This window comes from Capricornis sumatraensis, chromosome 3 (assembly GCF_032405125.1).
Source record: "Capricornis sumatraensis isolate serow.1 chromosome 3, serow.2, whole genome shotgun sequence".
Taxonomy (NCBI): Eukaryota; Metazoa; Chordata; class Mammalia; order Artiodactyla; family Bovidae; genus Capricornis; species Capricornis sumatraensis.
In genome coordinates this window covers 171,578,287-171,606,202 of record NC_091071.1, presented here as the reverse complement: position 1 = coordinate 171,606,202, position 27,916 = coordinate 171,578,287, and the positions used below count along the sequence as shown (strand labels likewise).

Below are 27,916 nucleotides of genomic sequence, written 5' to 3'. Positions count from 1 at the left end.
AATAAAAATAAATTGAAGGAACCAGAGTGAGATGAGGTCGGGCAAGCACTAAGCCTGGAGCCTTGAACGCCGGCGCGAAGCTTCTGAAGTTTGTAATCGAGGTGGGGACAGCAGACACCGATCAATTTGGAGGCGGAATAGCAACACAGATCCCTCCCAAATGTTGGATTGGGACTAAGCGTGGAGAGCGGTAAAGAGCCGGTTGACCTCAGGGGTTTCCCGGCACCAACAACTTTTTCCCCAGGGGGCGTGGCCTATGGTAGGCGTATCCCCTCTACCGCCCCGCCTCGGCCCCGCAGGATCCTCTCTCGCCCCACCCCCAGCAGGGCCCGCTTCCGGAAGACGCGCGCGGCCGCGGCTCGGCGCGCAGCTGCAAGGGATCGCTTCCGGGGGGTGGGTCAGCGGAAGTGAGGGCGAGTGAAGCTGGGCGGCCCGCTGTGGTAGGAGGGGCCGTGAGGTGAGTGAATCCGGAGCCGCAGTCTGAGGTGAGACTAGGTCCGAGTGCCGCCCCAGAGCGGGAACGCGAGCGGGAGCGCGGCCGTCCTGCCCGGCATGTCGCGCGGCCGAGTGCCGGGCGCCGTGCGCTGCCCAAGGCTGCTGGGCCCGCGCCGGTTTTCGGGGCAACTCGTGTTGTTCGGCACACTCGGCTGAGGGGAAACTGAGTCCCCGGGGGGCAGTTGCTCGCCCGAGTCACCCAGCCGCACCAGAGGCTTCTCGTTTCGGCCGCCTCCTCGCTTCCTCCGGGACCCGGCGCCGGGCCTTTGAGTTCATGGGCGCCCCCCCACTCCCGAGCCGAGGCGAGAACTTGGCCGACCTTGACCCCGTCTGGTCGGGCTGTTGCGGGGGGAAGGGAGGCGTGTCCTGGACAAAGGCCCCGGCGGCGGCTCCCCCTCCCCCGGCAGAGAACGGCGCTGAGCGCAGCGGCCTCGGCGGGGACCGGGATGATGCGGCCGGGCCCCGCTCGGGAGGCGCAGGGGGACCGTATGTAAAAACACCAGGACAGCAGACCCGGAAAGGGCAGTGCGAGTTCGGAGGTGGTGGGAACCAGGCGCACGGCCAGTGAGCCGTGGGGAGTCTTCGAAGCAGACACTTGTGCAGGGTTCAAGGCTAAGTCGGCGTTCTCGTTGGTTCGTTTCTTAACAAAGGCTCGAGTGCCTGCCGGGTACGGAGCGGGCTCAGGGCTGTACCTGGAAGCCCCGCCCTTCGGACAACTGCACAAGCTACACCGTTATCTGGTTACTGCTGCTCCGGAGGAAACGCGGGACGCCGGTCCGGGAAGGGCAGGCAGTGCTTCAGCTGAGCTCCAGGGGTAATTGAGGATGAGCTTGGTGAAGAGGCTGGTAGGGTTTCGAGCAGAGGGAATAGAGTAGACAGGGCCATTGAGGGGCTGCAAGGCCAGTGTGGGTGGAGGGCAGGGGAAGGCGGGTGTGGCGGTGAAGCATGCAGGGACCAGAGTGGAGAGGCCTTGTCGGCTGGGAGAGAAAGACGGAGGGCCTGCTGGCCATGCTGAAGAGGCTTGGTGTTACCTTCTTTGCTCTAGCAAGCATGAGGGGTTGAAGCTTGGCAGAGATCTATTCCCGGTGTGTTCTGAAAAGAGGCCTCTGGCTGCCACGTGAGGGTTAGGCCCAACCGAGTTTGGAGGTAAGTTTGGAGAGGTAGTGGCTGCAGTGAGAAGCACAGGGAAGCACTGTTGTGTGGAGCTTGTGGCAGGCACTGACACTTAGCACAGAGCCTGGCACACCGAAGGACTTATAAAAAGTCTTGAACTTTGCTGAGAAGATGGAACCCAGGTTGGAGGCAGGAGGATCTGGACCAGACTTGGGTGCTTTCTACTGCCATGGCCACTAAGTGACGTTAAGGCAGTCCATCTTTTCTAGCTTCCTTTCCTCATGTATCGCAGAGTAAATACCTCCTCTCTTAGAGGTGAAGAGAGACCCTCCAAGGGAGGTTTCTGGAAAGAGCTGGTTAGTCCAGCCTATCCCCTCTTCAGAGGCTGCCCTTGGCTCTGCACTGACTCCTTACCTAGAACATTCCCAGCCCTGGAGACCTGACCATTACCTGACATGCGCCCCCCCCCCCCCCCAACCTTTATGGCCTGAGACCATACTCTGTTCTTTATACATCTCTTCACCTTCTTTTCCTAGACCTGTGTTATTGTTGCTGTTTTCTTTCCCGTAGCTCCTCTGAACTCACTATGGGGCCTTGGGGCCAGGGAACTGAACTCACCTGGCCAGCTGCCTGATGTGCCTTTCTTAGACAATGATATTCAGCCTCTGGTAGAATTAGGTATTTGAGTCCTGTCTCTCTTCTAGATTATGAGTTCCTTGAGAGCATGGCTGTGTCTTACTCTTTCCATAGCCCCTACAGTGCCCAGCATAGGTCCTGGCACAGAGCGAGTATTAAGTGTTTGATGAACAAGGGACTGAATGAGTTCATTGACTGCAACTGCTCACCATGCAAGGGCAGCTATGAGGAATCTGCCCATCTGTGTCTTGTTTCAACAGTTCATTAAGTACTCTAAAATCTTATTTCACTGATTGACCTTCTTGGTATCCCTGAGTGGCAGCTCTTCCTATCTTCTTACCCATAAGAGAAACTACATTCTGAAAGATTAAGTGACTTGCCTAAGGCTATTAAGCCAGTTGAAGGCTGAGCCGGGATAAAAAGTTTTGGCTCTTCCCCAGTAGCCCGGTAGACTGAATTTGGCCAGACTGGCTTCTTTCTCCCGTTGTCTGTTTCACTCACATCTGCCTGGTGTAGTGGCCCACCAGAGCTAGGCTGGGTGGCACATGCTGGACTTTTTACATCTTATCCTCAGGAATGAATGTTGGACTTGGATGGCACCTTACACTCTGCCTTTCTCATGAGCTTTTTTATCTACCAAAGGGTTCTATTTACATCAAAGTTTGTTTTTATCTTACCAACTTAAAAAAGTTTTTTAGTTAAAGTATAGTTATTTTACAACATCATGTTTCTTTCGGGTATACAGCACAGTGATTCAGTTATACATACATATTCTTTAGAAGTTTTGCCTCAGGAAACCTAAGGACTCAGGAAGGCTCCCAGCTTTGGCCAAGCTCACATGGTGCATCTGAAAGTAACCTCTAACGGTCTGGATTTGTAGAAGCCATGGTTGGGTGAGCGCAGCCTCTTTGGCTGGTTTTCTTCCCCTGTGAAACGTCAGAGAAGCCTCACTGTTAGTCATGGGCTTCCCTGGTGGCTCAGATGGTAAAGAATCTGCCTGCAATGTGGGAGACCTGGGTTGGGAAGATTCCCTGGAGGAGGGACTGGCTACCCACTCCAGTATTCTTGCCTGGAGAATCCCATGGACAGAGGAGCCTAGTGGGCTACAGTCCATGGGGTCGCAAAGAGTTGAACACGACTGAGTGACTTGTGTGGGCTTGTGTGGTAGCCACTGAGTCTCCTGTGGGGATTGTTTCACAGGAAGAGAAGTCTGGTGTTCCTTGAGATGGCCTGATATGAAGGCGTCACACTCCCTGCCTCCCCAAGCCTCTAGCGCTGCCCGGTGGCTGCCTTGTCCTTCAAGTGCAGGAGCCAGTTGAAACGTCAGGAATGGAAGCCAATGTGGTAAGGGGCGTTCCCAAGGCAAGGGTGAAGTGGGGAAGATTAAACACTAGACCTGCTAAAGTTCTATAGGAAGTTCTAAGATCCTCAAGTTAACTCTTCCCCAACTTAGGCTTGGAATTGAAGGGTCCTGCCTTCCATCCCCTCCCTCCAGGCAGAACCAACTATGATATTGGAGCAGTTAGGGGGTCAGTGTGTTTCCATCACTCTGTGTAGTGGGAAGGGAGGGCCGCTAATTCCTCACCCTTTTCTCTGGATCCTCCCAGCATTTACTGTGCCTCAGCAGCAGCAGGTGTCCTCTTATGTATCTGGCCAAAGTGAAGGTTGACTGCTGCTAAAGGGAAGGTAGGGGAGAGGATGGGCACAGCAGTTGGATTTTTTCTGAGGTTGTGGCTGTCTCTCTGTGCTTTAGACCATCCCAATCTGGCAAAATAAGCCGCATGGCGCTGCTCGAAGTGTAGTGAGGAGAATTGGGACCAACTTGCCCCTGAAGCCATGTCCCCGGGCATCCTTTGAGGTAAGTGAGCTGGAAAATAGTGGCCCAGAGTGTACGGGGAGTGCTGCTGCTTCTGTGGCCCAGACTCCTTGGCGTTCCCAAGACAGGCTGCCTTCCTGATCACATCTGCATTTTTCAAAAAGAATTTAACTGCTTTTAATGTATCCTGGTCACTGTGGCTTCCTGATTGCACACAAACCTGTGACCACAAGTCAAGCTTCCAATCTGCCCATAAATTAATCATATTGCATCTTTGATGCCTCTGCTAAGCAACTCAAATTTCATCAGGCTCCAGCAATCCAGTGTGTCAGAGTAGGCCAAAGGCCCCTGCTGAACTGGATCTCCAGACTAGCCATGTCTGTGCTCTGAGGTGTGTGCCTGCAACCCTGGCAGGTCCCCTCACAGAACACTGAGTGCTGTGTGTGATTTTGAGATGAACTCTGCTTTTCTTTTAATATGGTGTTGTCACTCAGGGCTTCCCTGGTGGCTCAGACAGTAGAGAATCTACCTGCACCACGAGGGACCCAGGTTTGATGCCTGGGTCAGGAATATCCCTGGAGAAGGAAATGGCACCCAGTATTGCATGGGAAATCCCATGGACAGAGGAGCCTGGTGGGCTACAGTCCATGGGGTTGCAAAAAGTCGGACACAACTGAGTGACTAACACTTAAACTGCTTTTCTTCACCAGCCCTAAGGCTTGCCCTGCTTAGCTACCTATTTACAGTATTTCCCTGATGTCTTTATTCCTCATCCCCTCTTTTCTAGCCAAGTTTAGCCGTTCCTTTACTGGGCTATTTCAGTCTCACCTCTGTGCCCAGGGGGCCTTTAGCATTCACTCTATAGTAAGACTCCCTTGTGCAGTGAAAAGCTAAGTAGCATTTATTGGTCCTAGCTGCCACCCTGTAAGAACTAATGGTTAAGCATCAGCTCCAAGTTAGATGCTTAAGGTCTGTGCCTTTGGGGAGCTGGAACACAAAAGAACTACTTCAGCTTTCTGCCTACACAAAGGAGACAGAAATATGTGCCTGAAAAGATGTAGGCCTGGGGCGAAACAAATGAAGGAGCTGAGTTTGTATATCGGATGCTGAGCTGCAAACTGTGTAGGAGCTTATCTGGAGTCTGAATTGGAATGGGTTTGGGGTTCGGTGCAGGGTGCTGTCTCTTGACCCAGATTGCCGGTTATTGCCTAGGGCTGAATGTGGCCCTGGCTGCCTCAAGCATCAGGAACAAAGGGAAGGACAGCTCGGAAGCATGAGTCAGTCATGGTTGCCCCCACATTTGACTATAGCCTCTCCAGTCCTTTGGCTGGATGCTGCTGGGCAGAGGTGATCAAGGGCACAGGCTCCCACAGAGCAGAAGTAGTAATACCAGCTACATTTATGGAGCCCACACTGTGTGCCAGGCACTGTGCTAAGTACTTTATATTTGTTAACTCATTTAATTGCCAATAGCAGAGGAGCCCTCTGGCTAATCAAGGAAAGCAAATGGAGGCGTCCCCTAAATGGCCCATCTTAGCATTAACTCCTGCGTCATTAGCTCCTTTGTAACCTTGGAGCATCACTTCACTTCTATGAGACCCAGATTCCCTATCAAAAAGTCAGACCTGTCAGTTCCGGATCTACCTACTGAACAGTCTATAGCAGAAGCATCTGAATTTAACTCATATATAGGTGCATTTTTGAGAAACTGCCTCTAGATTTGTTGTAAATTGATTACCTTAAATATTTTTAAGGGAATCTTACTGATTTATTTTTTAATTTACCCATATGAAAATATTAAATTATGAAAAAAGAAAGGGAAACAAGTTGCCTGTAATCACATAGTCATGACACATGTTTTAGTTCTTTCCTGTCTTTTTCTAAGCATGTATTTTTCTTTGTTGTAAACAGTCAGAATATAATTGAACCTTCCTAATTTTTCATTTAACATGGTGTCACTCAATCTCCCTGTTCCCTAGTTGTTCATTTGGGTGGAGGAGCTATTTTAAGGAATTACATTGATTCCTTTTGTCTAATTAGCTATTTTTTTAAATTTAAATCTAAATAGTCAAATTATCAACTTTGTTTCTAACAGTGTTGCTATAACATGTAGATCCCAGTATGCTACAAAGGTGTTGTAAAGAGCTTGCCAGGAGAAATTTCCTGTTGATATAACAGATTGTCCATGTCCTTGCACCTGTATTCTCACAACCAGAAGGCTAGACAGTGGGCATCTCTGTTAAAAAGTAACTCTTGCCAGTCCTACTGAAGATTTCTTTGCTCTAGCCAGGGGTCAGCAGAGGACCAGATAGTGAATATTTTAGGCTCTGGGCCATACCGGTCTCCATTACAGCTACTTACTTCTGCAGTTATAGCTTAAAAGCCATGACAGGTAAGACTCAAATGAGTGTGACTCTTTTTTTCCAATAAAATCTTCTGATTGCTCTCCACCTTCCCATCCATGCTCCAAACCGTAGCCAGACTAATCTTTTAAAACCTCACATTTAATCCTTACTTACTTGACCTTTCAATGGCTCATTATTTCAAAGCTCCTAATTCACTTCCCAGTCTCTCCCAACTCCCCACCACTCTATCCTTCCTGTTCCAGCCATGCTGAATTATTTGTAATTTCACAGACTCTTTCTTCTGGCCTCTTATTCAAACTGCCTCCAACTGGGACCTCCTTTAGGAAGTCTTCCCTACACCCAGTGCTGGATTAGATGTTCTCCTATGTATTTTGCCCAGTTTCCAGTTGTCTCATCACGATGGCAGTAAATGTTAATGAATTTTCCTTCCCCACAGACCCTGCCCAACATCTCTGACCTGTGTCTGAGGGATGTGCCCCCAGTTCCTACCCTGGCTGACATCGCCTGGATTGCTGCAGATGAAGAGGAGACTTATGCCCGGGTCAGGTAGCTGAGGCAGTAGCCTGCCGACTGGGGAATGAAAGAGTGAGATGGAGGGCAACAGGAGTGAGAGTAGAACCTGGCTGTGTTACTTTTATTTTTTAAGAGTAAGGAGATTAACCTCCTTTGTTTATTTAATTTTTGGCTGCACTTGGTTGCTGTGCGCAGGCTTCTCATTGCAGTGGCTTCTCTTATTGCGGAGCATTGGCTCTAGGGGCATGGACTTCAGTAGCTGTGGCACACAGTTCAGTTGCCCTGCAGCATGAGGAATCTTCCCAGATGGGGGTGCAACCCTGTTCTCTGCATTGGCAGGCAGATTCTTAATCACTGGACCACCAGGGAAGTCTGGCTATATATCTCTTGCAGGGGTGTATGATGGAATTTTGGAAGCAGTGCAGTGGCCCATGTCTCTGACACTTTTCTCTCCCTGGTCCAGGAGCGATACACGCCCCCTGAGGCACACCTGGAAGCCCAGCCCTCTGATCGTCATGCAGCGCAATGCCTCAGTGCCCAACCTGCGCGGGTCGGAGGAGAGGCTCCTGGCCCTGAAGAAGCCAGCCCTGCCAGCCCTCAGCCGCACCACCGAGTTGCAGGATGAGCTGAGCCACCTGCGCAGCCAGATTGCCAAAATAGTGGCAGCTGATGCAGGTAGGAGCCCCTGAGCCAGGACCAAATAGCAGGCTGTTTGTTTTTGCTTAGCTTTTGGACAGGATAGGGATAAGAATGGTCCTTGATTCGGGGGTGCTGGAGTCTAGGGCTCTGGACTGCCCTAAAGCCTGGCTAGCCTGTATAACCTTTGGATGGTTTCTCTCAGCCATTTGGGGCAGACTGGTTGGGTTAGGAACAAAATCTTCACTTAATCTGGGGCCCCAGGCAGATTCCCTCCCTCAGCCACAAAAACCAACTCTCTTCCAAATGTCTTTTAAGATCATGTCTTCCATGAGTGCTCCATGAGCTTCTGGCTTTCCTTTTCAATATGAGAAATAAGTGTTCCCTACCACTGAGAGATATCCCCCTTTGTAAGCATATTTTCCGTTTCCTTGCATTCTGACTTTCTACCAAAGACCATCTCTCCATCCCTCAGCCTTTCTGTCTGCAGTTAAGGGAAAATCACTGGGAATGGATGGGCTGACCAGATGTAGGAAATACCAACAGGTGGATCTCTCCCAGGATGCTCCGTGTTTAACCCTCATATTCCTCCCATTCTCACTTTTTTCCTATTCATTGACTCAAAGTTATAGCTCCCAAACCTTGTCAGTTGGTAGAACATGTGAAAATCATGGTTTTCTCTCTGAAATTTTTATGTATTTAATTCCCTCATGTGGCAGTTTTATAGAGAAAATGGACTTGAATTTTCCATATATAGTTGTTTGCTACATTTTTTTTTTAATCATCCAAGAGACATGCTGAAGTAGTTTAGGAAAAATCCAAAAATATTCCCTAGAAACTTAGAAATTGAGGAAATTCTCTCCATTAAAATTTGGGAACTGGGAGAACTATCACCATTCTGGTTTTTGGCTGTAGAACAGTTCTTCTAGTCACAGATAGCTGCATTTAAAGGAGCACAGTCAGAAGCACTGGCCTAGTTAGAGAAAAGGACAAATTCAGGCCATGGTTCTACACTATTGCCTCAGTCTAAAAAGTGCTGTCCTTCCATTGCCCACTGCAAAATGGGAGCTTTTAGGAAGCAAGGCCTTTATGGGGTGGGTCTTTCTGCCCTTCTGAACACTGGAAAAGCGTAGTACTGCTACATCTTCTTGAGATCCTGAGAGGGGAAGGTAGTTGGAGGAACCCAGAATGTCACGGTGTCAGCCCAGGAAATGAATATTCGGTAGGCAGTGCTTGTGGGGGGATGTAACTGCTGTATTTTAGCCCCAGTGTCCATCCATGCCTATTGTTTTCTCTTTCAGCTTCGGCTTCTTTAACGCCAGATTTCTTATCTCCAGGAAGTTCAAATGTCTCTTCTCCCTTACCTTGTTTTGGATCCTCATTCCACTCTACAACTTCCTTTGTCATTAGTGACATCACCGAGGAGACCGAGATAGAGGTCCCTGAGCTTCCATCAGTCCCCCTGCTTTGTTCTGCCAGCCCTGAATGTTGCAGACCAGAACACAAAGCTACCTGCAGCTCATCTGAAGAAGATGACTGCGTCTCTCTGTCCAAGGCCAGCAGCTTTGCAGATATGATGGGTATCCTAAAGGACTTCCACCGGATGAAGCAGAGCCAAGACCTGTAAGTATACGTTAAGGAGCTTATGGTGATTATTTTGGGGGGTGGGCAAAGGGGGCTGTGCTGGGTCTTCATTATTCCACTCGGGATATGGGACCTTCGTTGTGATATGTGGGATCTAGTTCCCTGACCAGGGATTGGACCCAGGCCCTCTGCATTGGGACCTCAGAGTCTTAGCCACTGAATCCCCTATGCTGGTCTATTTACTGTTTAAGTTGCCTGTGGCCAATTATCCAAAGAAAGTAAATACTGACATAGTAAATCCTCATTAGTAGCAATGTGTAATTTCATTCACAAAGCTTGCTGTCCGCTTGCTAGTGCCTGGGGACCCCAGTTTGAAAAAAGAGGAACACTTTACATTTGGTTGGGGTGGTCTAACCCAAGGAAATGTTACTAAACAGAGGTTTAATAAGAAGGTTCATCTAATCCAGCTTCTGTCCTCCAGTGAGGCTTCACCACTTTGGTTCTCATACTGCTAGTAATAAGTGTCCCTGTGCCCCATCCTTCAAAGTACAGTTGCATAACAGTTATTTTAGTATCTCAAAAAAGTAGACTTGGTGGAAGGAGAATTCCCTTTAAACAGTGGTCCATTATTCAAACCAACCCTGGAAACACAGATTTACGAACAAAGCTTTTGAGATGCCTAGTGCCTAACTCTGGCTGCCTATCAGAATTGCTTGGGTTTGTTCAAAATGCACCTTAAACTTACCAAAGCAGAACACTGGGTGTTTCTGATGGGAGTGTGAGGGGATCTGGAAAATACCTACCATGAGAAACTCATCTAGCAGAGAAGCCCTAGAGCTCCAGCTTGAGAGTCACCTGCTTGCAGTGTTTCTCTGCTGCATGGGATATACCAGAAGTGTTTATTTAAATGTAGATTCCTGGACATTGAAATATTTGACATCTTAACCTCAAAGTCCAGAGGCCAGGTGTGCAGCTGTATTTTTTAATGCCGTTAAAAAGCTGTTTTCAGCCTCTTCAATAAATGATGCTGGGAAAACTGGACAGCTATATGTAAAAGAATGAAATTAGAACAGCTCCTAACACCATACACAAAGATAAACTCAAAATAGATTAAAGACCTAAATGTAAGACTAGAAACTAAAAAACTCTTATTAGAGGAAAATAAGCAGAACACTCGATGACAGAAATCAAAGCAAGATTCTCTATGACCCACCTCCTAGAGTAATGGAAATAAAAACAAAAGTAAACAAGTGGGACATGATTAAACTTAAAAGCTTTTGCACAGCAAAGGAGACTATAAGCAAGGTGAAAAGACAACCCTCAGAATGGGAGAAAATAATAGCAAATGAAACAACTGACAAAGGATCAATTTCCAAAACATACAAACAGCTCATACAGCTCAATGCCAGAAAAACAAACAACCCAATCAAAAAGTAGGGGAAAGACCTAAAACAGACATTTCTCCAAAGAAGACATACAGATGGCTAACAAACACATGAAAAGATGCTCAACATTGCTCATTATTAGAGAAATGCAAATCAAAAATACGAGATATCACCTCACATCAGTCAGAATGGCCCTCATCAAAGTCTACAAACAAAAAATGCTGGAGAGGGCGTGGAGAAAAGGGAACACTCTTGCACTGTTGGTGGGAATGTAAATTAATACAGCACTATGGAAGACGGTATGGAGATTCCTTAAAAAACTAGGAATAAAACTACCATATGACCCAGCAATCCCACTCCTAGGCATATACCCTGAGGAAACCAAAATTGAAAGAGACACATGTATACCATTGTTCATTGCAGCACTATTTACAATAGATAGAACATGGAAGCAACATAGATGTCCATTGAAGATGAATGAATAAAGAAGTTGTGGTACATACACACAGTGGAATATTAGCCATAAAAGAACACGTTTGAGTCAGTTGTAATGAGGTGAATGGATGAACCTAGAACCTATAATACAGAGTGAAGTGAGTCAGAAAGAGAAAGATAAATACCATATTCTAACACATATATATGGAATCTAGAAAAATGGTTCTGAAGAATTATCTATAGGGCAGCAGTGGAGAAACAGACGTAGAGAACAGACTTATGGACATGGGGAGAGGGGAGGAGAGGGTGAGATGTATGGAAAGAGTAACATGGAAACTTACATTGCCGTAAAATAGATAGCCAATGGGAATTTGCTATATGGCTCAGGAAACTCAAACAGGGGCTCTATATCAACCTAGAGGGGTGGGGTAGGGAGAGAAATGTGGGGAGGTTCAGAAGAGAGGGGATATATGTATACCTATGGCTGATGCATGTTGTGGTTTGACAGAAAACAGCAAAATTGTGTAAAGCAATTATCCTTCAATAATAAAGAAAAATTGTTGGGTGGATGCAAATAAGCCAGTATCTGCAGACGTGTAAATCTTACATTTCAGAATTATCCTTTGTTAAGTGTCCTAGTTACAGAACCCATCTGTGAACCTACAGATTAATCAATCTGTAGCTACACATGAGTTAACTAAGGCTCAGACGTTGTACATTGTTTGCTTATTCATTTATGCCATTAAAAATTATTTTGCCTAAAAAAAAAAAAACGCTGTTTTCAGGGCTGGGGAGGTGAGGGCTGCCTCCTGGAACGATAAAGTTACTCCTAAAGGGACGGTGACTCGCCTCACACAAGATCCCTTTTTGTTTTCTGGTCCCATTTTCTTCTGAAAACTAGACAAGGGTGCTGGCAGTGGATCCTACCACCTGTTCCTAGTCAGGCTGGTCACACAGACCCCCCCAGTTCTTTGATTTCCAGCATTTCCAAATTCAGCTGCTGCTGCTTTCTTCTTATCAGTATTTTATAGATTGACTCTCCAACTTTCTTACACTTGCCTCTTGTACCAGTTAGATCTGTGATCCCCTACTGCTAAGCCCTTCTTCTCACTCATGCCCTGGGATCTTTTCTCCTTTGTTGATAGAAGGAGCTGGGTTGATGAGTGAGAATGGGAAAGTAGTCCTGTCCTCAAGGTTCAGAAATGTGACAGACTGAAGGCAGTTCCTCTTGGTTTGGTTTTCAAGGTTTAATAATAATCTTAGCCCTTATATGACCAATAAAATGCCTTCGTGAGGATGTATATATGTAAGTTCACTAGGATTTCAAGCAACTACTTTTGGAAGATACCTGAGGTTATCAGGTAATTTGAACCTACCCTAATCTGGAACTGGTTTTGCTCCCATGGGTCCCTTATAATGTGAACATTTACCTGTAAATTCTGGATTGCTTATAAGATAGAGCCAGAAGGTGGGGTCAGAAGCTTAGCCACGACAGGCCAATACCAACAGGTTAATGGTCCTTTGCCCACATTTTATAGCCATTGCAGGGAATAGTAAAACCATGTCTAATTAAAAGATGAGATCTGCAAGCTTGGTTTTAAACTCTGGACTCTTCGCTTACTAATGACTTTGGGCATAGTCATAACATTGCTGTGCTTCAATCTCCTCATTGGTTAAAAAAAAAGGTTGTAATAGCTTCTACCTTATAAGAGTGTTGTGAGGAATAAGATTGTATTCCAACACACAAAACACTTCTCAGGACAGAATAAGTACTCAATCATTTCAGTCGCTCAGTCGTGTCCAACTCTTTGCGACCACATGGACTGCAGCATGCCAGGCCTCCCTGTCCATCACCAACTCCCAGAATTGACCCAAACTTATGTACATTGAGTCGGTGATGCCATCCAACCATTTCATCCTCTGTTGTCCCCTTCTCCTGCCCTCAATCTTTCCCAGCATCAGGGTCTTTTCAAATGAGTCAGCTCTTCACATCAGGTGGCCAAAGTACTGGAGTTTCAGCTTCAACATCAGTCTTTCCAATGAATACTCAGGACTGATCTCCTTTAGGATGGACTGGTTGGATCTCCTTGCAGTCCAAGGGACTCTCAAGAGTCTTCTCCAACACCACAGTTCAAAAGCATCAATTCTTCGGCACTCAGCTTTCTTTATAGTCCAACTCTCACATCCATACATGACTACTGGAAAAACCAAAGTACTCAATAAACAAGCTATTATTCTATTTCTAGGAGCCGGAGTTCACTGAAGGAGGAAGATCCTGCTGTTCTTATCTCTGAGGTCCTAAGGAGGAAGTTTGCTCTGAAGGAAGAAGATATCAGTAGAAAAGGGAACTGATATCACTCAGCTCTGCAACTCAGTCTCACGCTCCTGGAATTCCTTCAGTAGCTGCCTTCCTCACCGCAGATGTTTCTGCCCATCAGTTAAAAATCTGCAACAGTCTTGCTGAAAGCTAGAGCTTGGACTAAGAAGAGCTGCATTATATGTTTTCCATACGCAAACCTTAGAAGCTAAAGGACTGTTTTGAGCTGAGACACAGGTAATTATATACGTTGGAAATGTCTCAATTTAAAGGGTGAGATACAACTTTCTGGTTTTTCCTTTCTCTTGTGTGAAAGTAAGTCCTAAATGAAAGACTGACTTCACTGCACTAGACCCCGTAATTGGTCTCACCGAACACTTTGTGCCCAGCTGTCACTCACTCTCAGCTGCTTCCTTGCAGCAGAGCAGGGCTGAGGGGAGGGGGCTATAAATGTATGTGCACGTTCACAGGGCAGGGAAAATCTTATGCTGCTCCATCATGAACTGACACCAGTGCCCAGCAATCATTCTCTCCCCCTTCCCTGTCTTAACACTTACATGTAGAGGTTGGGCCACTGGACCCACCGAGGCTTGGGATACTGCTGGGAGGCCTGGGCTGTTTTTTTCTTAAATATATTTTGTAATACTGTACAACCAAATCTATCCTCCAAGGCCCTGATGCCTCATTGGTTCCACTGATTGAAAGCTCTTTCTCTTCCATGGACTTTAAGCCCAGCAGGGAAGAGAAATGAAGAGGTGAATCTTCCAGGCCCTTGACTGCTCCTTTGCGTGGGGCCAAGGTTTGTACTTACTATACCATGCATGATTCAGATGCCCTCAGGTCCTTTTCATTACAGTATGTATCCTGTGTTTGGGTTGAAGCATTACCTGACATTAAAGGAAGGATCTGGAGAGATACTGCGTTGGTTGTGTCCATCTCTTGAGTTGTGACCACCCAGTATCCCCCACAGGTATAGAATTCCTGTTAATTTCAAGGTATATGAGCTTTTGTAAACAGGTTCCTGCCTTTATAGGAGGAAGCTTCTTCCCTAGGGAGCTTCTTGTTCCCTTTAGAAACACTTCTTAAAGCCAGTCCATCCTATAACTTGCACGCTTGCCCCTAGAGGCTTATTTTTAAGCCTCCTACGTACCACACCTGCAACATGGGAAACTGCTGCCCGGTGGATGATGTCTTGAATAGAACACAAATCAGATTGGATTTGTGTTCAGATCAGACCCATGGCAGTGATGGAACATTGCTTTTTCAAAAAAACGAAATTGGTAATGTTTTAGTTACCATCAGAGCCAGTTTTTTAAACAGTCATTTATTTGGATTCATAGTTTTACAAAGGGAGTTCTCTCCCACCTTGTAGTAGAAGAATGATACAGTCACGTTTAGATCATTATAAGTCAGCCCTTTTCAGGGAGATGTTTAAACATATATAACCTTAAAATGCTGTAAAGTTACCACAAAAATAAAATAACAAAACTACTTAATCATTCTACTTCTCTGTCTATCCTCCCTGCCCCTGTATGCCTGGGTCTGGGAGAATTGCCTCATCACTCAAAAAAGTCAAGAATAATGGTGACAAGCTTAGGTTGAATGGGTAAAATTACAGCCAAAGATTAGAAAAACACATATCCATAAGCAGCACCTTCCAAGTCAGAAGCATCTAAAAGGGCAAAGAGGTCCCTCTATGCAGGCTGTGTAGCGGGCTCTAGTGGAGGGATGAGTACCTGCCCTGCCCCTTCAGTGCTCACCACAACTCGTGCAGGGAATTCACCAGCCACCTCATCCTCAGGGCAAGACATGAAGCCAATCACACTATCTCAACAAGTGGTACCATCTGCTTTATTGACACTAAGAAAATGCTCAATAACAACAGCTTCATCCCATGCTTCCCTCCCACCAAAGATCATTCTCCTGAATGACCTTTCTAAAACAAAAATCTTCCGTTCCCCTACTCAAACATACTCACCCCTTGAAGATGTTTTCTTATATGTCATTTCTAGGTACTTTTAGCACCAAACACCCAAACCCTCACAAAGACATTTAGGCTTGGTGCCTGATAACTTGATTACCTTCAGAGTCCTGGGTAAAGAGCAAATCAGGCTGCAGATTGAACTGGGTGGTCCTGTCCTGGCACTGAGCCCAAAGGCTATTAGGAACCTGCCCACAGCCCTGATTTTGGTCATTGGTTACATCTCGGAAAGGAGCTCTAGAGTTGTGGGCAATGACCCGCTGGCCCTGAGAATCCTCGGTGAAAAGCTGACTCCAGGAGTCCTTGTCATTCCTTTCACTGTCCCAGGAAAACTCAGGAATAGGGCAAGAGCTTTGTTTCACTGCTTTCATGTTTGCTCTGTGCTGGGAATCCTTGTATGTTTGAAGGACAGGGGCCTGCCTGTTGCTTTTGGCAGACACATTTTCCCAGTTAGTCTTATCCAAGAGCTGATGGCCCTTGTGCCCAGTTGTTTTACTGTGTCTCTCCACACTCTGATAATTATTTTTCTTAGATCCATGAAGCCATTCCCTTTCACAGGAAGAATCCTCTCCCTCTTTTTGGTCCAGCAAGCAAGAACTCTCCAGGTCTTGGGTGAAGGAGCAGGCCAGTGAGGCCTTACTCTCTCCAGCACAGACTGAGGTATCAGGCCGGAACAAAGACGGCACAGTCAAGTATGGGGTTCCTATTCCATGGTGGCAAGAAGCCTTCAGAAACTGAGGAGAAAGTCTAGCTTCCTGGATGTCTGCAGGTGTTGAAGTGGCTAAAGGGGGTGCTGTGAAGTCATCCCGCAAGCCCTGGGTCAGATGTTCCAGCTGGGCTGCGTCTTCCTTAGACTCTTTGTTGGTCCAACTTTCTGTATGAGATGAAACACTCCTCTGGTCAGCACCGTTTGTCTTTCCTAGTAAAACAGATGAACAAATTTTATTCTGCAGGAAAACTCCACCTGAGTAGGATTCAGGTGGCTTTTTCTGTAATCAGTATTGGCTACCATACTACCTTTGATCTTCCTGCTTTCAATCTCCAGTCTAAAACACAGCTCTTATATTCCCCTTCTCAAATATATGGGTGCTTGCTTTGACCTACCTAATAAACATGGCATATAATCAGACCACAGCCTGCTCTTCACATTTTCATATTATGGGTTTGTGTAACACAGGAGGGCAGATCAGTTTTGCTTTTGTTTTTTATTTAACATGTAGTTTTTTCTGAATAGTGATACTGGCCAAATATTACTCCTGGATATTATACCATTTTTGTAAAGTCTTACAGATCACATTAACCAGCCAACTCAGAAATCTCCTGACAGAATGTAGGTCCCCTGCTCCCCAAATATTTCATGGAAAATGGAATAAAGATACAATTATCTGCTAAGTCAATCAGTAGAAAGGACAAAATTATTAGTGTCCAGCCTGTATGTTTTATCAGGTGTGGAATGGATCCTGTCTGCCTTAAGGATAAATGTAACATGAAACTCCTACTCCCCCACAAATGATGCCAAGATCTAATTATAAACAAAGCTGATAACTTTCTTTCCTTCTCCAAGAAATATACTACAGAAATAGTTTTTTAAAAGCGTTCTCAACTTTTTCTAAGATTTCAATACAGACTATATAGAATATATAAGAATTTTGAATTGGAAAGTGGTTTTGAAAAAATCTGCACACGTTGCTTAAAGCAAAAGATTGTTTTAAGTTTTTGTTTCTGGTAGGGAGAAAGCATTTTGAAGGCTTAGGCAAAGCAGTCCTGGGAATGGCACCAAGAATTAGAACTCTTCCCAGCACCCTTCAACTGACAAGAATCCTGCTGTGTAAGCCCCAGCCTGCTCTGAGGCAGCTGGTCCCCAAAGAGAAACATGCAAACAAAGAATTGCCAAGGAATGAGACACAAGCCAACCTTATGCCAAGCTTTCTAAGAAAAAAACACCTTTGAACTTTGATTAATTTGAGAAGCTTCATATAGACATAGCAATTATCAATTAATCTTATACAGACTACTAACTGTGGCCAATCCAAGACATATACCTTACTAATACATATACCTTACTAATGGCTCCCCTCTGCACCCCCAATCCTCAAGTGTACCTTTCCTCACTGCTCTGTCAAAGAATACCAGTATTTAATTTTAGACTGTGATAAACAGAACCAGAAAAGCATGTTTGTAAAAGCACGTATATATTGCTTTCCAAAAGACGATGTTTTCTTGTGCTTTATAACTCGTCTAATAAGTCAGCTAAGTTTAACACAAAGCACTAGTGACACCACTTCTCATAAATGTTGCAGCTTGGAAAAATGAGTGCCCTCCTTTTTGCACCCTGATGGCTTTCAGTGCTCACCATACCTGGCTGCAAGGAGAGAAAGGAAGCAATGCTGGTCTGCCGAGTGCCTGCAGATGGACAGCTTCTTTGAGTAAAAGAAATTTCAGCTTTTCTCTCTCCAGGAAGGAGTGTTAACATTTTGGTGCTTGACTTGATTAAATGTGTCTAAGGAAGGGAAGAAAAAGAATAATAGAAACGATTAATATCAAGACAGCTCAGACAGGAAAGACTCAATAAACACCAGTTGCCCTCTTGGAACCACACTAGATCTTTTGGACTCCACGCATAAACGCTTCTCTAGTTTTGGCTGTACCTCACCTTCCACCGTTTTCTGCCATACTGATGGTGTCTGTTTTTCCTCAAGAATCATATATTCAATTCTAGCCCATTCTTTGTGCTTCCCTGTAGAAATCATCAGGCTGACTAAAAAAACAGGATCTGTTGAAGGGATTCCACAGAAGATAGTCTCTCCCTTATACTTAAAGATAATTTATGATTCTACAGCAGCAGCAGTTGATTCATTTTCAATAGTTTTCAAATAGTCACATAGTGGTTTAACAGCATGGCTCCTGAGTCACACACCTGCTCAAATTAACACCAGTTTTGCCACAGCCCATTAGCTGCATGACCTTCTAGAAGTTGTTTGATCTCTGTATCATTCTCATCTGTGAAATGGCGACAATAACAGTACCAAGCCCACAGGGGAGTTAGGAGGATTTGGTGAGTTAATTCATATAAAAGGCTTACACAATTCTCATACATAGACAACGTTTAATAATAGTTGGCTGTTAAGAAGAATGAGATGGCTGGATGGCATCACTGACTCGATGGACCTGAGTCTGAGTGAACTCCGGGAGTTGGTGATGGACAGGGAGGCCTGGCGCGCTGCAATTCATGGAGTCACAAAGAGTCGGACACGACTGAGCGACTGAACTGAACTGAAGAAGAAGAGCAATGAAGCAGCACAAATCTCACTACACTTACACTCATCCCATGCTCCTTTATTTGTGATTTGATTTTGTTTCTATTTTCTTGTTGTGGAATGCCCAAAAAGTAGGGAAAGTAGGATTATATTAAATTTGCTGTGAAAGTCAAAGAATGAGATTTGCCAATATCCATGTACCAATTTCACGTACTGTTGAAGCGTTCAGTTCAGTCACTCAGTCGTGTCCGACTCTTTGCGACCCCATGAATCACAGCATGCCAGGCCTCCCTGTCCATCACCAACTCCCGGAGTTCACTCAGACTCACATCCATTGAGTCAGTGATGCCATCCAGCCATCTCATCCTCGGTCGTCCCCCTCTCCTGCCCCCAATCCCTCCCAGCATCAAAGTCTTTTCCAATGAGTCAACTCTTCACGAGGTGGCCAAAGTACTGGAGCTTCAGCTTTAGCATCATTCCTTCCAAAGAAATCCCAGGGCTGATCTCCTTCAGAATGGACTGGTTGGATCTCCTTGCAGTCCAAGGGACTCTCAAGAGTCTTCTCCAACACCACAGTTCAAAAGCATCAATTCTTCAGCACTCAGCTTTCTTCACAGTCCAACTCTCACATCCATACATGACCACTGGAAAAACCATAGCCTTGACTAGACGGACCTTAGTCGGCAAAGTAATGTCTCTGCTTTTGAATATGCTATCTAGGTTGGTCATAACTTTTCTTCCAAGGAGTAAGCGTCTTTTAATTTCATGGCTACTTGAAGGATTTTGAGCATTATCTTGCTAGCATGCAAAACAAGCACATTTGAACAGTAGTTTGAACATTCTTTGTCATTGCCTTTGGGATTGGAATGAAAACTAACCTTTTCCAGTCCTGTGGCCACTGCTGAGTTTTCCAAATTTGCTGGCATATTGAGTGCAGCAGTTTAACAGCATCATCTTTTAGGATTTGAAATAGCTCAGCTGGAATTTCATCACCTCCACTAGTTTTGTTTGTAGTAATTCTTCCTAAGGCCCACTTGACAAGGAGACACTTGCTCCTTGGATGAAAAGCTATGACAAACCTAGACAGCATATTAAAAAGCAGAGACACAACTTTGCCAACAAAGGTCCATATAGTCAAAGCTATGGTTTTTCCAGTAGTCATGTATGGATGTAAGAATTGGACCACAAAGAAGGCTGAGTGCCAAAGAAATGATGCTTTCAAACTGTGGTGCTGGAGAATACTCTGAGAGTCCCATGGACTGCAAGGAGATCAAACCAGTCAATCCTAAAGGAAATCAACCCTGAATATTCATTGGAAGGACTGATGCTGAAGCTCCAATACTTTGGCCACCTGATGCAAAGAGCCGACTCATTGGAAAAGACCCTGACTGGGAAAGATTAAGGCAGGAGAAGGGGACGACAGAGGATGAGATGGTTGGACAGAGTTGGATGGCAACACCAACTCAATAGACATGAGTTTCAGCAAACTCCAGGAGACAGTGAAGGACAGGAAAGCCTGGCCTGCTGCAGTCCATGGGGTCACAAAGCTGGACACAACTTAGCAAATGAACAACAACAATGTACCAATTTGGAAGTAGGCCTGAAATTTGAACCCATGTTATTAATTCTAGCCCAAAGTTGACTTCATTTTAACATTTGGAAAATCCTGGGCATAAAATTCATAGACTTGTAGTATTAGTATGGAGTATTTCCTTCCACCATACAAAACTAGAAAACTGAATCAGATGCAGAAACAACTGATTTTGGATGATGGATAACAGGCAGTGCAGGACTGTGATCCCTGAAAGCAGGAGAAATAAGGTGAATCCTGGATTGCCCTAGGTAGCACTTGTCAGATTGCATTGTATGTAGAGAGATACCTAGGCAGAGCACTGCAGTCTTGGTGAATCGAGCAGGCTGAGACTGGAATTCGGGGAAAGATGAGGTGGCTGGGATTTGCAGCACAGAGAAGCACATCCAGAAATCTACATAGAGAGCCCTTCAGTTCATTACTGAAAACAAACCCACCCCACGAGGTCAGACAAAAAATGCCAGGAGCGCAAGATGAACAATTCCTAGAGCTCACACAGGGCTGGGAGGGTTCTCGCTAGCCACAGAAGAAACACTTTTTTTTAAATTGGAGTATAATTGCTTTCCAGTGTTGTTAGTTTCTGCTGTACAACTAAGTGAGGAGTGAAAGTGTTAGTCGCTCAGTTGGGTCTGACTCTTCATGACCCCATTTACTGTAGCCCACCAGGCTCCTTTGTCCATGGAATTCTCCAGACAAGAATACTGGAGTGGGTGGCCGTTTCCTTCTCCAGGAAATCTGCCTAACTCAGGGACCGAACCCAGGTCTCCTGCACTGCAGGCAGATTCTTTACTGTTTGAGCCGTATAACTCCTCCCTCTGGGACCTCCCTCCCACCCACACCCCTATCCCACCCATCTAGGTCATCACAGAGCACCAAGCTGATCTCCCTGTAGTATACAGAAGGTTCCCATCAGCCATCTGTTTCACACGCGGTAGTGTATGTATGCCAGTCCTAATTTCCCAGCCCATCCCACCCTCACCTTCTCCCCATGTCCACACATCCATTCTCTGCATCTGCATCTCTTTTCCTGCCCTGGAAATAAGTTCATCTGTACCATTTTTCTAGACTCTACATGTATGTGTTAATATATGATACTTAGATTAAAGACCTAAATGTATGACCGGACACTATAAAACTCTTAGAGGAAAACACAGGAAATATACTCTGACATAAACCACAGCAAGATCTCTTTCAACCCACCTCCTAGAGTAATGAAAACAAAAACAAAAATAAACAAATGGAACCTAATTAAACTTAAAAGCTTTTGCACAGCAAAGGAAACCATAAATAAGATGAAAAGACAACTCTCAGAATGGGAGAAAATATTTTCAAACAAAGCAACAAACAAAAGACCAATCTCCAAATTACACAAACAGCTTATGGAGCTCAATTAAAAAAAAAAAAAATCAAAAAATGGATGAAAGACCTAAAGACACATTTCTTCCTAGAAAGACCTTTTTAACATCAGTGACATTTAGCAGAATTAGTAGAAGGATCACCCCTTAGCAATTCTAAACTGGCCCCAGAACAAAAACTATTCCAAACCTATCCTGCTATTGTTTTTCAGTCACCAAGTCATGTCTGACTCTTGGCAACCCCATAGACTCCAGCACCGTCCCTCACCGTCGCCCAGAGTTTCCCCAAGTTCATGTTTGTTGAATCAACTAGTCCTAACAAAGCTTAAAAACAAGCTGACTGGGACTTCCCTGGTGGCTCAGTGGTAAAGAATCCACCTGCCAATGCAGGAGACATGGATTCCATTCCTGATTCAGGAAGATACCACATGCCAAGAAACAACTAAGCCCACGCACCGCAAATACTGATTGAGCCTGTGCTCTAGAGCCCAGGAGGCACAACTACTGTAGCCTGTGCACCCCAGAACCCGCGCTCCACAGGAGAAACCACAGCAAGGAGAAGCCCGCAACCGCAACTAGAGCAGCCTCCACTCTGCAACTAGAGGAAAGTCAATGTATCAGTGAAGACTAGCACAGCCAAAAATAAATATAAATGAATACTTTTTTTAAAAAAGAGCAAGGTGATTAGCAAGTAACTACCTGCCAAAACAAATTTCAATATTCTCTAAAGACAACAAAATCCAGACCCCCAGCAATGTAGAACCATGGTCGAGCACCCAACAAAACATTGCTAGATATGTGAAATGCAGGAAAATAACCCATAATGGGGAGGTGGGGGTGGAGTGGGGTATCAGTTAATGGAAACAGACTCAGAAAAACCAGGGATGACTGGGAATTCCCTGGCAGTTTAGTGGTTAGGACTTCACCCTTTCACTGCTGAGAACCTGGGTTCACTCCCTGGTCAGGGAACTAAGATCCAGGAACTGCAAGCTGACCTGTTAGGCCCATATGTATGTATGTATGTATGTATGTATGTATGTGTGTGTGTGTGTGTGTGTATATATATGATGACAGAATTAGCAAACTTTAAATATGCTCAAGGATTTAAAGGAAAATGTGAAAATAATGAAAGAAATAGAAGTTATGAAACATTTACTAGATGGGCTTAATAGATTATAGAGACTACAGAAAAAAAAAAACAGTGGGACCTGAAGTTATAACAATATGAACAATCCAAAATGAAGCAGAGTGAGAAACTGAAAAGAATAAATTCTTAATGGTCTATGGAGCACACATATAACAAGAAGTCCAAAGAACAAGGTGAAAGACGGCAGAAAATATACTTAGAAATAATGGCTCCAATTTTTTTGAGTTTGCTGAAAACTACAAAAAACTGTAATTGTCTTTTTCAAAGATGGCCAATAAAAAGTACCCAAGTACTACATTTTAGACCGAGATAACCACGATGGTGTGATCACTCTAGAGCCAGACATCCTGGAATGTGAAGTCAAGTGGCCCTTAGGAAGCCTCACTACGAACAAAGCTGTGGAGGTGAAGGAATTCCAGCTGAGCTATTTCATATCCTAAAAGATGATTCTGTGAAAGTGCTGCACTCAATGTCAGCAAGTATGGAAAACTCAGCAGTGGCCACAGGACTGGAAAAGGTCAGTTTTCATTCCAGTCCCTAAGAAAGGGAATGCCAAAGAATGTTCAAACTACCACACACTTGTACTCATTTCACATCCTAGCAAAGTAATGCTCCAAATTCTCCAAGCTAGGCTTCAATAGTACATGAACCAAGAACTTCCAGATGTTCAAGCTGGATTTAGAAAAGGGAGCGGAATCAAAGATCAAATTGCCAACAACTGTTGGATTATCGAAAAAGCCAAGAGTTCCAGAAAAACATCTGCTTCATTGACTACGCTAAAGCCTTTTACTGTGTGGATCACAATAAACTGGAGAATTCTTCAAGAGATGGGAATACCAGACCACCTTTCCTCCCTCCTGAGAAACCTGTATGCAGGTCAAGAAGCAACAGTTAGAACCAGACATGGAACAACGGACTGGTTCCAAATTGGGAAAGGAGTACGTCAAGGCTGTATATTGTTCTCCTGCTTATTTAACTTATATGCAGAGTACATCATGAGAAATGCCAGGCTGGATGAAGCACAAGCTGGAATCAAGATTGCAGGGAGAAATATCCATAACCTCAGATATTCAGATGACACCATCTTTATGGCAGAAAGTGAAGGAGAACTAAAGAGCCTCTTGATGAAGGTGAAAGAGAAAAGTGAAAAAGCTGGCTTAAAACTCAACATTAAAAAAATGAAGATCAAGGCGTCCACTCCCATCACTTCATGGCAAATAGATAGGGAAACCACAGAAACAGTGACAGATTTTATTTCCTTGGACTCCAAAATCACTGCAGATAGTGACTGCAGCCATGAAATTAAAAGACACTTGCTCCTTGGAAGAAAAGCTATGACAGGAATGGGCAAATTCAGTTCAGATGACCATTATATCTACTACTGTGGAAAAGAATCTCTTAGAAGAAATGGAGTAGCCCTCATAGTCAACGAAAGAGTCCGAAATGCAGTACTTGGGTGCAATCTCAAAAACGACAGCATGATCTCTGTTTGTTTCCAAGGCCAAGGCCACAGTAATCCAAGTCTATGGCCTAACCACTAATGCCGAAGAAGCTGAACAGTTCTATGAAGATCTACAAGACCTTCTAGAACTAACACCAAAAACAGATGTTCTTTTCATAATTAGTTCAGTTGCTCAGTTGTATCCGACTCTACAACCCCATGAGCTGCAGCACACCAGGCTTCCCTGTCCATCACCAACTCCTGGAGCTTGCTCAAACTCATGTCCATTGAGTCGGTGATGCCATCCAACCATCTCATCCTCTGTCATCCCCTTCTCCTCCTGCCTATGTAAACTCAATTTATTACTTTGCATATAACCATTTGTCTCAAAAGCTTATATAACCTTGCCTTGACCTCTATAGGAGGAATAGTCCTCAGAGCTTTCTGAAAAACTGTCTCCCAGATTATAATCCTCAAGCTGGCCCAAATAAAATTTCCCCTTTCTTTCTTAAATTAACTATTAATTTTTCATTGACACTTGACATTAAAACTCATTCAGGCCTATTGGATAGCTAATCTAGGAAGAAGCAGGATTCCTGTAAAAGGGAATCTTTAGGACTTTGCTTTGGGCTGGAAATCTTAACACCAGAGGAACAGGAACTAGTGGAAGAACAAAAGTTTATAAAAGTATCTTTAGGAATAAAATACCAAAGTAGTTTTAGGAATAATGGCGTCAGTGACTACAGTCATAAGGTCCTGCTACTGCTAAGTCACTTCAGTCGTGTCTGTCTGACTCTGTGCCACCCCAGAGATGGCAGCCCACCAGGCTCCCCCGTCCCTGGGATTCTCCAGGCAAGAACACTGAAGTGGGTTGCCATTTCCTTCTCCAAAGCATGAAAGTGAAAAGTGAAAGTGAAGTCGCTCAGTCGTGTCCAACTCTTCGCGACCCCATGGACTGTAGCCTACCAGGCTCCTCCATCCATGAGATTTTCCAGGCAAGAGTACTGGAGTGGGGTGCCATTTCTGGCCTCCAGAAATCAGAGGAAAGTAAAGGGCCTAGAGATCCTGAAGAGAGGACTCCTGCCATGCACCAGATCAACAGACAAATGTTTTCATCATAACATCATCAAAGGAAAAGGTGTGATTTGGAGTGTCAGAGTTACAGACATAGAAACAAATATTGATTCTCCTCTTCCCTGAGGGATATTCCCTTTTTCTCTCCTAGCTCTCTTCTACTTCTGTTTCTAAATTAAACTGGTACACAGATTTCCCATCCACCTCACATAAATCAAGAATGTATTTATTCTAAAAGTATAAAAGGCTTATCTTAACTCCAGAAGTAAAAAACACCCATTGCACATTTTGGTCATTTTTGATAAATATGTTTATTTCCCTACCACCCATTAATTAGCCTTTTCCCCTATATGTGGGGATAGATAGCATTCTATCTATGCTATAATATGATAAAACTCCTATTTGGGGGCATACTCATTCACACACTAGAGAAGAACAAAAAAGTTGACAAGCAAGCAAGATAACTTTGCTAATTCAACAAACATAGTTAACAAAAAATATAAGGCTGACACAGACTCTCTCTCAAGAACTCCTGTGCTATAGGAAATATGTTTCAGATTTCTAAAGTGATCTACATTTTAACCACTGCATAGAAGAAAGAGACTTTTGTATTTACTAAACAAGGTTACATGTTTCGTGTTCTTAATTTTAAAAACATACATTCTTTAATGAGTTATCTCATTTCTAGAAATTGATCCTGCAGACGATTTATTTGCATATGTACAAAAGGATGTGTGTATAAAACTCTTCATTTTGTAAGTGTTTTAACAGCAAAAGATTAGAGACAGCTTCTTATCAAGAAAAGACTGGTAAACATAAATACTGTATATACTTGCGGGCTTCCCTATGACTTACACAGTAAAGAATCCGCCTGCAATGTGGGAGACCTGAGTTTGATCCCTGGGTTGGGAAGATTCCCTGGAGGAGAGCATGGCAATCCACTCCAGTATTCTTGCCTGGAGAATCCTCATGGACAGAGGAGCCTGGTGGGCTACACTCCATGGGGTCACAGAGTCGGATGTGACTGCGCAACTAAGCACAGCACATATATACTTGCGATGGCTGAATCGTACTCCAAAATTTGTATGTTGAGGCTCTAATACCCACATGACATTATTTGGCCACCTATGCTCTCTCACACTCTTTAGATCTCATCTGCTCCTGTTTGCCTCACTCTGCTTCAGCAACACTAGCCTTCTTGGGCTTCAGGTCAAGTACACGCATATATCTCTGTCTCTCTCTACACATACACATACACACCAAGAAACGACCACTTGAGGACACAAGAATAAGGCAGTTGTTTTCAAGACAGGAAGTCCTCACCAGAATCGAACCATACTGGCACCCTGATCTCAGACTTCCAGCCTCCAGAACAATGAAAAAATTAATTCTGTTGGTTTAAGCCACCCAATCTATGGTATTCTGTTATGGCAGCCCAGCTGACTAAGACATTATTATTGCATATAATGGATACTATTTCATAACAGAATGCTATGTAGTCCTTAAAATGAATGAAGCAGCTTTCTGTGAGCCATATGAAATAATCCTTAAGATGCAGTGAGTGAAATAAGTAAGCTTCAGAACAATATACATGATGCTACTATTTAAAAGAATAGCTATGCATTTGCTTGTAGATGCACAGATTATCTCTGGAAGGATACCCAAGAAAGTTGTGGCCTCTGAGACAAGGAAAGGTTATAAATGTTAGATATTTTACCACATAAGTTAAACATATTACTACATACATTACATATGTTACTACTACATAGAATTGGACCAAACAAAATAACTCGTCGGAAATATTCAGCACAATGTCCGGCTTAAAATGCTCAATAAACAGTAAATATTATCTCATACTTTTGTTTCTTTGTAATGACTAACAGAATCTTGCATATGTGCCAAACCTGTGTGTGATTTCCAATTCTCCAAGTTGGTTGAACCTGGCTTAATTAACCTCACCTCAGTCTCCTTACTCCCATAAAGGTGATGGATGATACAAATAATACATATTAAATACTTACTACAGTATGTGACATCCACTGGATGCTATTTTTCTGTTTTTCCTTTCTTCTATTTTTTTACCCCCTGAAGTTACCAGTTCTGGGCAGCGGACCCTCCCGGCGAGAACTTCCCTTTGCATACGCACCCACCCCTCCGCGTACTTCAGCCTCTGCTACCTTCCCGCAGGGATTCTACCTTAAGGAGTCTGTCCGCTCCATTACGCTCCTCAAAGCAAAGTTTCTCTCCAACCTCTCCCTCACCTCGAAACCTCGCCGTCCCAGCCTCTTCACATGCCGCCCCACTCAGCCTGCCTGTCAGCCTTCCTACCCCATTTTCTTCTCTCCACTCTTTTCAGCCTTTTTCAGACTCCAGCCCCTCTCTCCCCTCAACTGCCAAATATGTTCGTTCTCGCCCCTCGACTCTACCTCCACCATCTCCAGGTTCACCCAAAAGCCTCTCTTCACACACCTTTGGGCCCCTAGGCCATCCCGAACCACCCTCTCTCCCCCGCAACGACTCACCTGCGCTTTCCGCCTCTTCAGCGCCGCTGCGTCCAGCCACACGCCGCAGGCCTCCTCCTCCTTCTCCGGGTCTCTGCGCCTCATGGCCGCTGAGAAGACCAAGCCAACGGGACACCCGCTGGAAGCTCGAGCCACCTCACGCAACCGCCATCAGAGACTCTGCGGACGTTCGGATCTCCCGCCAACGCTGGGGGCGGGGCTACGCCGCGACCGCCCCGGCGCAGGCACCGCCCTCAGCGTCAGCTCCGCCCC

The 27,916-nt window shown here is 44.8% G+C and overlaps 2 protein-coding genes across 5 annotated transcripts; one reads left to right on the top strand and one right to left on the bottom strand.

The window, feature by feature from the left end:
- Positions 1–388: 388 nt before the first annotated feature.
- MTFR1L (mitochondrial fission regulator 1 like) lies at positions 389–15,821 on the top strand. Of its 4 annotated transcripts, XR_011144648.1 has the most exons (8): positions 422–485; positions 3,445–3,588; positions 3,998–4,102; positions 6,863–6,972; positions 7,403–7,614; positions 8,877–9,198; positions 13,226–13,533; positions 15,810–15,821. XR_011144648.1 is itself a non-coding variant. In XM_068967506.1 (7 exons), the coding sequence occupies exons 2-7, from the start codon at positions 3,574–3,576 to the stop codon at positions 13,329–13,331; spliced, it is 870 nt and encodes a 289-aa protein (XP_068823607.1). In that variant the 5' UTR covers positions 389–457; positions 3,445–3,573; the 3' UTR covers positions 13,332–14,750. The 4 variants fall into 4 exon arrangements, 3 of the variants coding, with proteins under 3 accessions (XP_068823607.1, XP_068823605.1, XP_068823606.1); XM_068967506.1 differs by lacking the exon at positions 15,810–15,821 and having other exon boundaries at positions 389–457; positions 13,226–14,750; XM_068967504.1 differs by lacking the exon at positions 15,810–15,821 and having other exon boundaries at positions 13,226–14,750.
- On the bottom strand, positions 13,418–27,748 carry AUNIP (aurora kinase A and ninein interacting protein). The gene is made up of 4 exons (XM_068967503.1): positions 27,665–27,748; positions 17,636–17,777; positions 15,378–16,196; positions 13,418–13,458 (listed from the first exon to the last, which is right to left on the bottom strand). Exons 1-4 carry the CDS (start codon positions 27,746–27,748, stop codon positions 13,418–13,420), a joined length of 1,086 nt encoding a protein of 361 aa, XP_068823604.1.
- Positions 27,749–27,916: the final 168 nt, after the last annotated feature.

What these genes read in the sequence shown, in the direction of transcription:
- AUNIP (XM_068967503.1), bottom strand. Translation starts at nt 27,748, where the DNA reads ATGAGGCGCAGAGACCCGGAGAAGGAGGAGGAGGCCTGCGGCGTGTGG. An exon ending in CTTTCTCTCCTTGCAGCCAG is followed by an intron (nt 16,197 to 17,635) that starts GTATGGTGAGCA and finishes CTGTTTTACTAG; the next exon opens with GAAAGACAAACGGTGCTGAC. An exon ending in CTTTACCCAGGACTCTGAAG is followed by an intron (nt 13,459 to 15,377) that starts GTAATCAAGTTA and finishes AGCTCTTCTTAG; the next exon opens with TCCAAGCTCTAGCTTTCAGC.
- MTFR1L (XM_068967506.1), top strand. An exon ending in GTCCCCGGGCATCCTTTGAG is followed by an intron (nt 4,103 to 6,862) that starts GTAAGTGAGCTG and finishes CCTTCCCCACAG; the next exon opens with ACCCTGCCCAACATCTCTGA. An exon ending in ATGAAGCAGAGCCAAGACCT is followed by an intron (nt 9,199 to 13,225) that starts GTAAGTATACGT and finishes TTCTATTTCTAG; the next exon opens with GAGCCGGAGTTCACTGAAGG.